The sequence below is a fragment of the Canis lupus genome, chromosome 5 (genome assembly GCF_003254725.2).
Source record: "Canis lupus dingo isolate Sandy chromosome 5, ASM325472v2, whole genome shotgun sequence".
Lineage (NCBI taxonomy): Eukaryota > Metazoa > Chordata > Mammalia > Carnivora > Canidae > Canis > Canis lupus.
Window position 1 is genome coordinate 2,454,353 of NC_064247.1, and position 12,898 is coordinate 2,467,250.

General features: G+C 43.2%; 1 protein-coding gene across 6 annotated transcripts in view; it reads left to right on the plus strand.

Moving 5' to 3' along the window:
- Nucleotides 1-12,898, plus strand: part of OPCML (opioid binding protein/cell adhesion molecule like) — a 1,085,315-nt gene that overhangs the window by 800,682 nt on the left and 271,735 nt on the right. For all 6 annotated transcript variants that reach the window (XM_025464878.3, XM_025464877.3, XM_025464876.3 and 3 more), the window contains one exon: nucleotides 4,845-5,077. In XM_025464878.3, coding sequence (XP_025320663.1) covers nucleotides 4,845-5,077 — 233 coding nt within the window. The remainder of the gene's footprint in view (nucleotides 1-4,844; nucleotides 5,078-12,898) is intronic.

Below are 12,898 nucleotides of genomic sequence, written 5' to 3' on the forward strand. Positions count from 1 at the left end.
AAGTGTGAGAATAATAGAGTGTGACTCAAAGGGTGGTTAAGAGGATCAAGTGATTTCGTATATGGAAAGTTCTTAAACTGTCCTGGGTAACCGTAAGCACTACGTAACTGTAGACATTACTGTAGAGTTGTAATGAGTTCTATCTTATCGAGGACCAGTAGGTAGGATTTACTTAAAGGTAAGAATTTTAGAGATCTTAAAGAGTTTTCAAGAAATTAGAAAGTTGTCATTAATGTTTCTTGACATTCTTCCTGGATGCCCTTATTTAACATAAAATTTCTCCTCTGTGTGCTTCTGGGAGTCCAACATAGCCATACACAGCAGGAAAAGAGCCAGATTTGGAAGTACACTTAATTTTTTTTTTAAGTTCTTCTCTGAACCTTCTTCCTACTATTTCCTGTTATGTTTTCTTCTTTTCCTTCAACCAATATCATTACTCCCACAAGTGTCTTTATCATTCTTTAGGTTCTAGAACTGACTCCATGAACCAGCTCTCCTCCATTCAGAAAGATAGATTTATCCAGTTTTCCCTGCATGCCCACTAATGTGGCCCAGGTTTAAGAGCAGGTAAATTGGGCCATGAACATCTATCTTCCCCTGTCTCGGTATGTCCACCCAAGGAGTACACAAGGCTTCCCAACGGCTGCGTAGCCGGGGGCTGAGAGTATGTTTACTTCTGGAGGATAGATTTGGACCAACCTGTTTTAGGGTCAGTCCCTGCAAAACCCACTGGTAATTCTGAGTTCCATGAACTCCAACCTGCAGTTGTAGGTCTTATACAAGCACAATGAAAGTTTTAAGATAATACATTCAGGATCTCAGATTTCCCAAATCAGTCTGCTTGAGAAAGTGCCTGAGATGGAATTGTAATTCTGGTTCTCCTTTATGACTATCCCCACTTTATAAACCATCCAGGAAAGAATTAACCTTTACTTTCATTTTTACCATCCAACTATTATTAAAAAAAAAAACAAAAAAACTCTTTTGAAGGGGAGCCTCACCAAAGTAAGCAGAGACATAATAAAAGTAATGGTACGTCACTTCATCAGTAATAAATTCATGGCAAAGCGATGCCTCCTCTATCTTGGAATTAGAGGGAGGAAGAAGTGTTTTCTGGCAGAAGACAATGTGATTTGGCATAGTAAAATAAACAGCATTCAATTTTACCCACCTAAGTGTAGTGGGTTAAACAAGGTGGTTCTAAGTGAAGAGAAACACATCTTTAGGAGTCATTTGATAAGATCTGGTAAAATGTTAGCAGTATACTGTCCAGATATTGTGAAATTGAATGAACTTAATACTGAGTTACAAAGCCCTTTGCAAGTCAGGTATTTTTCAATTCATTGCTTTGAAAGAAATTGAAGGAAGAGCTAATTGAATTGTCCGCTGTGAGATCATTAAAATAATTTTTGAAGGTGTATTACTATGTGATGGTTGGCACATATCTTGGAAGGGGTTCAAAGAATTGAGTGGCACTGCTCTACAAGATATGTGAACTAGATTCCTCTCAAACAAAAATAGGAATTGAATTAATCCTGAGCTCTCTCTCTCATTCTAGCAGTAATGATATTTATTCAAGGTATAATTTTTAAAATTCTTATCTACCTCACTATATTTCCAAAAAAGTTTATATTTTATGTTTAATTATACTTAAAAAAACATGGACAATATATTTATGTTGTTTTATCAATATTATCCTTGTAATGATAACTCATTCTAAAGGAAGATAGTATTACTCAGAGTTTTATGATCACAGAACATAAAAGTAATCTCAACTTCAATCTTTCTCTATATTTGCAAATAAATATGATAGCTGATCAATAAAAGATTTTTAAGCGTGAAATATTACATCAAGATAAAATCCTGCAGAGGACATATATTTGAAACACAAGTTCAAGTTTTAAAAAGGAACAACGCACATTTTATGACTAATAAAAAAGAGCTTGTCCATGAATTTTGAAACTAGATAATCAAGTTACTATTGCATTTAAATTTTGTTGAATAACTTTGGCAGTTTAAGTTTAGAATGTGAATATTCTCCTCAGGGCAACAATGCATCATTTTAACTTAAATTTTAAAAATTACATCAACTTAAAAATAGGCAAGAGGTTACATAATTGACCAAAATAAAAAAGCAAGAATATTTGTTTGCACTATGTCACCTGGGTTTGTGTGGTTCTAGGGACTAGAAGGTGACTCCCTTTGCTCTGTCCCAATTTACCATCTACTTCCAGGCTTGCCAGTTCCTGGCATTGCACAATTAGAACTTCATTTTAGGAGTTATTCAAACAGGGATTTGGTGTTTATGAAAACACAGCTGTCATAAAGAAAGATTGCACACTAACCCTTATCAGTCATTTGCAATTGAGAGTGAATGAATGTGTTTATCTTTTTTTTTTTTCTCTCCCCTAATAAATGCTTTTTGAAGTGTAGAGTGGGCTTTCTGGTCTTCATAAGGGAAATGGAAAGTTGCTATTGAAGGAAAAAAACTGCACAGAGAGTGAAGCTAGGGTTCCGGGATATGGAGGAAACAGCATGACTTCAATTATTTTGTTTTTTATCACCATGATACACCCGTAAAGGTGGCAATCACTCCATGACACTTGAATTATCAGGATCTAATGGTAAATGCAGCTGGCCCCCCAAAACTACTGGTGTTCAGAGAAGTCTGTGCTCAACTTCCAAAAACCTGCTTCTAGGAATATCAGAATAGAAGTCTATTTCAGGTAAATAAATCAACACAGCCTTTATATATGTGAATATGTAAGGAGTGAGATGTGGAAGAAATAACCAGAGTATTACCAAATTAAGGACCTCATTTGTTCACATGTTTAAACATGCTTATTTCATTTTTGTAGTCTGACAAACAGCAAATAAAGAAAATTTACAAGAAAGACATTTCTTTCCTGCTGTCCTTTGAAAGCATCTAATTATCAGCCCAACCCAAGGTTGCCAGGACCTGTACCTAAGAAGACTTGTGTGATTGGAAGCTAGTATTATTTCCGTGTGCCCTAGAGAGAGTACTTTGCTAGGCTGAGCACTTTCCCCTTTCAACAGGAGCTGTCATTTTAGTGCTCCAGGATTGTTCTGCTCCCATGACCGTTCAGGCTGGGTCAGGCTGGCCACTTTGCTAAGGGGAAGATAGCAGGTCCAAATGTGCGTGATCTCTCCTCCATTGCCAGCATCTTTTGTGTTCTCATCTCCTGAGCTTTGTCAGAAGGATTTCTGATTTTGGTCAAAATGGGATCGGATTTGATGAAATATGGCAATGTATTTTTCTGTTTTCTCATGTGGAGATGCCGGATTTGTGTTCCTTGTGCCCAGAAGGTGGGCCTCATTTCTCTTGCTCAGGAGAGAAATCAATGCAGGTATAATTGCACCTTCTTATTTGCCCAGATACTGCAACTCAGGTTCATACTGGAGTGGTAAGTGGTGGGCATATCTGGGGCCATTCAACTACATCTTTCTTTGCAATCCACATTTATAGGTGATTATCTTCTTTCTATTTTCTTGAATTTTGAAAAGATTTTATTTATTTATTCATGAGAGATGGAGAGAGAGAGAGAGGGAGCCTGATGCACGATTCGATCCCAGGACCCTGGATCATGACCTGAGGGGAAGGCAGATGCTTAACCAATTGAGCCACCCAGGTCCCAGGTCCCCCTCTTAATTTTTTTTAAGAGCAAGAGAGAGTATGTGAGCAGCTGGGATGGGCCAAGGAGGGTAGAGAGAGAGAGAGAGAGCAAATCTTAAGCAAGCTCCATGCCCAGCATGGAGCCCAACTCGGGGCCCCATCTTACAACCCTGAAATCATGACCTGAGCTGTAACCAAGAGTCAGATGCTTAACCTACTGAGCCACCCAGGTGCCCCCCTCTTCTATTTTTTCCCACAGATTATAAGATCCTAATCTACATATGCAAATTTTCTTTCTGACCAACAGGCATATTTATTTCTGCATTAAACTTGAGAGATTGCAAGTCATACACACCAAAAAACAAATTCCACCTGCCTTCATAGTTTCCACTTGTAGGGAAGAGTAGATGTAGGGTTTGAGGGGGCAGAGGTCAGCTCTTGACCAAGATGATGACCAAGGTCATATCAGCCACATTGTTCTCTTGGGGGGTAGGGGGGAGGGAGGTTGGCCATAAAGGGAAGAACTGGGCCTGACCATTTTCTTCTCCCTTCTGCTGACATCTTCAGAGGTAGCCATGACTCCCTCAAAAATTGAATTTTTAAGGTGAATTTTTAAGGTGAATTTTATCAATCTGTGTTATAAATTGTAATTTGCAGTCTTTGGGTAGCTTAGGGGTACAAGGAGATTATCAATAGCAGGGAGGGCTGGCCGAAAATATGTTCACCTAACAAGTTAGGTATTTGCTTTGTGGATTATCTGTGACCTATTTGAAATACTGATCCACTTTCTCGCCCCTATGCCCCTGGGCCACTTCTCCCACAAGGTGGTAAATGTGCTCAAGAAATATAAACTAATTTTCATATAAGCCTGGGGGAAAAAATAAGATGGAAAACAAATATACAGCAAAGATATTCATATAATATGCTCCTAAATCAAATAGAAATGATTTTGTATCATTGGTTCTTCAGGATGATTCAGGCCACTGTTACCCTATATTTAGGAAGTTTCATCAATTATTGATTGTTTCCTTTTAGCACTGGGTTATGTTGTTTCATTTAGTCCTTAAAATACAGCAACCACATTTATAATGCAGTCTCTCAACCCTCTCTTCCTCCCTCCCCCACCTGCCTTCCTCAATGTTTCCCTCTCCCTTTTCCTCCTCCCTTTCCCCACATCTTCCTTCTCCTCCCCCGCCCCCCTCACTCACAGGTGTACCATAGATGATCGAGTCACCCGTGTGGCCTGGCTAAACCGCAGCACCATCCTCTATGCTGGGAATGACAAGTGGTCCATAGACCCTCGTGTGATCATCCTGGTCAACACACCGACCCAGTACAGCATCATGATCCAGAATGTGGATGTGTATGATGAGGGCCCGTACACCTGCTCCGTGCAGACAGACAACCACCCTAAAACTTCCCGGGTTCACCTCATAGTGCAAGGTGAGTCACAGCTGGATTTGGGGGTTAGTGGTCCTGCCAGTGATGGAAGGGACACATAATCTCAGTCTCTGCTTCTACTTGTGTATGAAAACATGAAAAGCATTTTCCTCTGTTGAACGTCAAGATTGAGTTTTATGTTCTGGATTCCTTCCCATCTGCTGGGTTCTTGACTAAATACCGAATATCTTCAGTTTCTCAATTTTATCTGTGGTCCTTCTGTTCTTATTAATAAGTTGTTTGGCATGCACTGGTTGAACTTCGTTAAGTTACTTAGTACCCTAGAGTTGGGCAAGAAATATTTAAAAATAGGGATAGTACTATTCTCAGCGCCTTTTAATTACCTTTCATAGGATTATGTCATAATAAGAAGTTAATAACCTTGATGTGAAGTTATGTGACCGATGACTGGTTTTGGCATGGTTGTTGGGTGTGCGTGTTCCAGAAGGGGTTTTGGGTGCTGCACTCAAGCCCTCCCTGGCATGGGGACTGGATCTGTGCATCACTTTAGTCTCACAGGGAAGCCAAGATTAATTAAGAGGGATATTAGTTAAAATGCTATCTCCAGGTCTGTGTCAGAAATACATCTATATAATTTTTTTAAAGGGAAGTGTTCCCTAACATCCTCCCTTATTCTCCCTTTAAAAATCTGTGTCAGTATGTCCAAGCGTTTTATTCAATAGTTTTTCAGTAGAATTTCACAATGTAGCATACAAATAAGGCTGAAGAAATGTCAGATTCCCAGATACCAACTATTAAATATTAAGAATTAAAAATGCATTCCAAAAAATGCAGTCAAATAGCAGCTATGAGAATTTGGAATGAGGCAGCAATACAAATGAACTTATTTTAAACTGCCCCCAACTGACATCACCATTCCCCCATCGCTAGGTAGGCAGTTTCTGTCAATTAAATGCTAAGGAGAGTACTTCTCATCCCCCAGTGGCATAGCCTTCCTCCACTAAAGGAGAGGCTGGGGTGGACCCTGCTCAGAGTCTTCTGTATTGACCTGTTGGAGTCATACACGGAGCTCTCAGAAGGAGTCCCTGGGTACGATTGTGTTGTTAATAAGCGCCTCTTACCAGATCCCATCTGCAGTAGATTCAGTAATTATTTTTTTTTCAGCGTGTGAAATGTGTGTGGTGTCTTGGTTGAGCTACTGTGGATGCCCTCATGCTCTACTAAAAAATACAGTTTTGCTCATTTCAGTTGGCTTCATAGAGAGTTTGAGTGGAGGTTGGTATCTTTTCACACTTCAGTCACTTGTCTAACTCAGGGTAGCCATCCCTTTCTTTTCACTAGAACAGCTCTTTGGTAGCATGGCAGCCAGTCTCCAGTCCTGTGGGCCATTTGTTACAGCAGGAGCATGGGCTGGACCAGAGATCAGTCTGCTGCAGCTCTGTCCCCCGGCAGGTCCTGGTGCTGCCATATTGCTCGAAGCCCAATCTCAGTTCAGCCTTCAAGCCCTACTCTCGTCCCTGGGTGCTTTCAGACGCCCACATCAGCCTGCACACGACAGATGCCTGTACACTCTGCTGTTTCCATTCCCCGTACATGCCCCACCCAGGGTATGGCCTGGTGATGAACACTGCTTTGGAGCTATAAGACGGCCTGCCATCTGGAGATAAAGACAACTGTCATGTCTGATGCTTCTTCTCAGAGGCTGGTGGAGGCACTTGGTGAGATCAGTTATCTGAGATGAGCTGGAATGTCTGTTGAAAGTTCCTGGGGGTGCAGAAAACAAGGGAGTGTGAGTTCTCACTACCCCGCCTGCCACCTGGGCTTGGCTCCAGAAGAGCTGAAATTCTCAGCATTGGAAGTGACGCCTCCGTGGCACCTTCGTGGCCTTGACAGCAAAGTTATCTTCAAATTCAGGAAATGCAGCACTGAAATAAAAAAGAACTGTCAGGCACTGTACAGAAACAGACTCAAACAGAACAAGGCTATCACTTTTCAGGAAATAAGACAGATTGTGTAAGCATGTCAAAGTCAATACAGGCCATAAAGGGCTAGTGATGCAGAGCTTCAGGGATAATGTGCTTCATAAGGCCTTTGGAGCAATTCCTTGGGCTGGATATGGAAGCCAGTGGTGTCTCCCCATGGGTCTCATAGGTTTGGGTTGGAAGGAGTCTGAGAACAGGCAAGAGAAGAACAGTGGAGTGACTTCAATTTCAGAGGTCAGTTCCTCACAGTCTCCACATTTCAGGCCAAGTGACTTGGTGGCCTGTGAAATCCAACGCAGAAGATGAGGGAGGGCGGAGGTGGAAGGAGATGACCTTCCCCTGGAACACTTAGCAGGTGAATCTTTCTGTTTACTGAGAGGTAAAAGGAAGGCGCTCAGGGAGCTGCATCCTCTCCTGTCTTGATTAGCAATGGGGCAACATGTTCTTTCTTTGGAGACCAGTTGAATTTCTAGTAGGTGGAAGCAGAGACCCCACTGCTCAATTAGAAAGAAGTCTAGGAGTCCTCCTTCTTCCCAGCACCTATCAGCTTTTGTCCAGTCTATAGATTAATTTTTCAGAGTTAGTGTTACTTCAGGTTAGATAAAGATAATGAAAGTTTCCTAATCCTCTTAAAGAAGATTTATCTGACTGAGTAGAAAGCTTTTGGAATACAATAAGGCATGTATAAAACTGAGGCCTAATCTTGCCTTTAATTTCAAACTGCTGATGGGTATTGATTTTGCAATGAGAAAAACTGAAAAATTTCCGAGCTGCAACTTGTCTGTTTAGAGAGAGGGGGTGGGGAGGGAAAAAGGTGTTTATTTATCTCGCGTCCATTTGAGAATGTTAGAGTCTCATCACCTCTGCTAACCAAGTGCCATTAGCAGGAGAGCAATCCCGCAGGGTTCTGGCTTTGTCGCTCCCTGCTGCTGCAATGTCAGGATCTCAGAGATGCTCCGTCACTAACTTCAGAGCCTGTCCTTTGCTGTTTTATAAAGTGTCCTTTGCCACATATCTGATGGGATTAATTTCCAAGTCTTCTTCGAGAGAAGAAGCTATGTTTGTTAAAAAAAAAAAAAAAAATTATCACTGATACCCAGGACACATCTTGGCCACTGAGAGGATAATTTTAAAGCACCATGTGAGTTTGTGTGATAATGTGACCTAGACTGTGTACCTAGATATTAAAAAAATCCAGAGCAAGAGGGAAGTGTTTTTGTGGAGTCAGATTAGCCAGGTAGGAAAATCACCCTGGCAGCCCGGTACGGGACAGGGTGAAGTGGACAGAAGCTGGAGTGACAGGGAGTAGGTTACTGCCATCACTCCAATGCTGGGACATGCGTGGGCTGTGGGTCTACCTGTGGAAATGGAGGAGGTTCCTCCAGGAGATACTGTCCAAAGGAGATTGGGAAGATCAATATTAACGTCTTGAAAGAGGAAGAATTAAAAGGGTATCACCTACATTTTTGAGATTGGGGAAATGTTGAAGGCCTGGCTAGTAATCGTGGATTTGGGATCCTGCGCCACTAGGACTGGAAAGCACTAGTTTTGCTACATCTAGGGATGAGGAGAGCACAGACGTTACACAGGTGCTGTAGGACTCAGGTGTAACCACAGAAGAGGCATATTTGAGATTCATCATGAGTCTACTAGTGGGAAGATAGGTAAGATTTCTGAGATTAGCTATTCCTACAGAACAGTGGGAACCATAATTTATTTATATCTGTCTCCAGCACACAGCGCGCTGTGTAAGGCATACCTGACATTCAGCAAATGTCTGTAAAATGAATGGAAGAACAGACTGATGCAGCAAATGAAATGGCTTGTGAAGGCAGTGACCATAAAGGCCCTTCAAGCTCCTATCTGGGGGTGGAGAGTGAGTCAGACACTGTCCACATGACTCGGAGTGGACAGTAATTGGGAACAGTTCCCTGGAGGGATGAGGGTCTTCAGTGTGACAAGCTAAGAGATACACCAGGGATAACATGCATTTATTTAGCACTCTCCAGCACCGGTCACAATCTTTGTCTCACTTGACCCTTCCAACAAGCCCTGGGAGGCTGCAGTGCAGTGACTGTTCTCTTCATTTTGCAAATTAGATAACTACAGCTCACGGAGACTAAGCGAGCGGCCAGGGTCCCCTGTGAGTACGGAGCAGGGCTGGGGCTTGAACCATGGCCTTAGGACTCCGAGATCAGTGCCTCTCCAGCCTACTCCAGCACCTCTCCTGCCGACCATGTCTGAGGCTAGTTCTCTAATTTAGATCCCAGGGAAATGTTCACTTATCCTTTCTTCTCCCCACCACGTTTTTTCCCTGCTACTGATATTGCATGGTAGCAGCAGAAATCGAGGACAAAGCTCAAGAAGAAAATTAGCAGGGGGGTGGGATGCCAAGGCTACAATAAATGGGTGTGGAGAGGCTGAGAGAGGCAAAGAAGAAGATAATTAATTTACTAGTAGCTCATCCCTCCGGGGAGCCACGTTTTAAATGTTACCTCTTTATCCTATGTAAGTACTGAAAACTCTGGCCCTCTGAGAATCCGGTATCTAATTGTGATTCTAATTGTCATGGAGTTCTGAGCACTCTAAAACCCCATGGATTTGCTCCTCTCCTCCTGGGGCCGTGGTGGTTGTCCTTGTCCAGGAAGGATGGTCGAGAAGACAGGCTGGCTCTTTGCTCCTTGGACGTTGGCATTCTCTATCTGCTCTCTTGGCTAGCTCGCCAATCTGGTTGCTACCAGGTATTTCTTTTCATAGAATGAACTCCCCTTGCTCAGCCAAATCATATGCAAAAAGCTGGAAATGGTGAATTATGTGAATCTTTCATAGCTGAGGCTCCACAGCAAGCTCGTGCAATTTCTGTGTCTGCAAAAGACTTTGAGTCTTTGAGCCTGGAGTCAGTTCAGGTGAGGCTGTTTGGTTCCCAATACTGAGGTTAGGAGGTGGAGAAGTCAGATCTGCCAGCCGGTCCAGTCCTAGGTTCTGCTGAGCGCCAGCCAACTTCTGCACTGGGTGCATTAAGCGGACACCTTGGCTCAGTTGATCCTCACGTCAACTCTACAAAGTCTACATCAGATTCACATTTTAAAAATAAGGAACCTGAGGGGGCCCCTGTGTGGCTCAGCAGTTGAGCATCTGCCTTTGACTCAGGTCTTGATCCTGGGGTCCTGGGATCGAGTCCAGCATCTGGCTCCCCGCAGGGATCCTGTTTCTCCCTCTGCCTGTGTCTCTGCCTCTCTCTCTCTCTGTGTCTCATGAATAAATAAACAAAATATTTTTTAAAAATAAAAATAAGGAAGCTGAGACTTAGATAGATTAAAACTTTGCCCAGAGATGATGGCACTACTGAATGCTTTAAGTTCCCTTCACTGGACTTGTCTCTGGAAAACAGCTATCACAATACCGTGAAAGCACTTGCATTATTTCTTTTCATTATTCTTCACAAAAGTCCTGGGAGACAGAACAGAAAGTCACCACATTCTGGGGCACTTGGGTGGCTCAGTCGATTGAGCATCCAACTCTTGATTTTGGCTCAGGTCATGATCTCAGGGTTGTGAGATCAAGCCCCAGGGTCCTGGTTCCTCAGGCTCCACACTCACTAGGGAGTCTGCCTGAGATTCTCTCTCCTCCTTCTGACCCTCCCCCCATGCATTCTCTCTCTCTCTCTCTCTCTCTCCCCCAAATAAATAAATCTTGAAAAAAAAAAAAAAGAAAAAGAAAGAAAGAAAATCACCACATTCTAAGAAAAGAAATTGAGATTCAAAGTTGAAAGCATTTGTCCAAGTTACACCAGCCAGGAGGTGGCAAAGCACCACTTACAGCCAGGTGTTGTGATTCCAGGTCTGGAATGTTCCTACACCAGACTGCTAACCCCTAGCTAAGCAAAAGGACAGGTAAATGTTACTATTTGTGAGAAAAATACCTAAAATTCTGAGGGGCTGCTAAGAAGAGCGTCTACCAAGGAGCCTGTTGCTGACGATGGTGAGGCTTGCGGGCCGGGCAGCAGGTGTGGGCAGGGCCCCAGGGGGCGTTTCCAGCAGGCAGGGGAGGCAGGCCCACCCACAGGCCACAGTTTGGCCAAAGCCAACCTATTTTCAGATCTTCCTTTGTAACTAACCTCTTTTTTTCCGCTATTTTCTCCTCTTCTCCCAAATATTACAGTCATTTAAATTAACATGTGTAATTTTGGGACTAAAGAAAAGCAGGCAGTCAACCTGAAATAAATTTAATTTATTCAGCCTCTATTTTAAATTATAATCACGCTTGTTCCTCACAGAGGAAGAGTGGAAAAGTGGAAAAGAACAAGACTGGGCATCCAGAAGCTCACTCCCCAGCCCAAGTTCAGCTCCTGACATGCAGGCCTGTTTTTGTAGGCTATTTCCTTCCTGGCTTCTTGCCCTGAGGTGAAGAACAAAATGCAATGTACTTGATTTTATTTAGGTGCACATATGCATACCTTGATCTTATATATTATTGAAGTGTATATATATTTGCGTTTGAAAATAAGATTCTGAGAAAAGGTCTATAAACTGCAACTTCTATGCATATGTGCAAATAGAGCACACAGGCCAAAGGGGCAAGGGTACAAAATAAGCATCACGCCTTCTCTGGGCTTCATTTTGTTGGTTTTAAAGCAGAAGAGCTGAAGAAATAGTAAGGGAGTCATTCCCAGTAATTACATTTTATGCCTTATTAATGTCCTTTCTCTGGAGGATTTTCATATAGCCAGGCATCTCTCCACTCCCCGACTTTTCCTCCTTCACCCACGGATGGGGGAACCAGAGGGTTTGCTCTTAACTCTCTCTCTCTCTCACTCGTATTTTCTTCAGAGCCCCTAAGACTTGAGGTCCTTTTGCTAATGTCGTTTTCAGTAGTGACTCTGAGCATGGCTCACCTGCGTTAGCAGTGGCCGCCTTTTCCGTTAGAGAGAGGGGGGAGGTCAAAGACCCCTGTCCTTGCCTGTTCCGCTCTGCCATCTGTAGCCTCCATGACCCCTATTAAATGGCGTCAAATACACTAAAATTCCTAACTCAGGCATTGGGTAAACTGAGGAGGCCATTGTGACATAGAGAGGATCAGGTCAAAGCTGCTGCCCTCAGAATACCCCGAGCATGCAGCAAAGGAAGGTATCTCCAGAGTCATATTGCACACGAAGGGCCTCCGCACACAGCTCCCTCCACACTGGACCCAGCCTCCAGCCTCAGGGTGGGACTGAGGCACACGCTGGCTCTCCATTGCTCCATCCTATCCCTTCCTCGGGGCGGGCCCCTCAGCTCTCACCTGAATTTGACAGCACAACTCTACTCAAGGTTGCCACGCCCCTTGTGACATCATGTGTCATTGGTGACCGCACAGTCCAGGACACATTTTGTAGAAATGAATATTTCTCCTTTGATTTTATTTTTTAAACATTTTATCCATTTATTCATGAGAGACACAGAGAGAGAGGCAGAGACACAGGCAGAGGGAGAAGCAGGCTCCCTGCGGGGAGCCCAACATGGGACTCTATCCTGGGACCCTGGGGTCAGGCTCCGAGCCAAAGGCAGACACCTAATCGCTGAGCCTCCCAGGCCTCCCTATTTCTCCTTTTAAGTCCCTACTTTAGTGGTTGTGAGGAGTAATATGGGGCTTTGTTCTGCTCTGCTTAGAAGCTAAAATCATCACATATGCACACAACATACCTGCACACACACAGGCACACATATGTGCACCAGGTCTCATGGCTATTTCTCCTGTGGCCTGTGGATTTCCCTCCCACTCTCCATTAGATATATAGGCTGAGCCTCCCTTTGAAGGGAATGAGGGGTATATGCTCAATTCCTCCTGCAACACTGATAATTTTTTAGTTGTAGGAGTAGGAAGAGTTGGATTTTCCAAGATG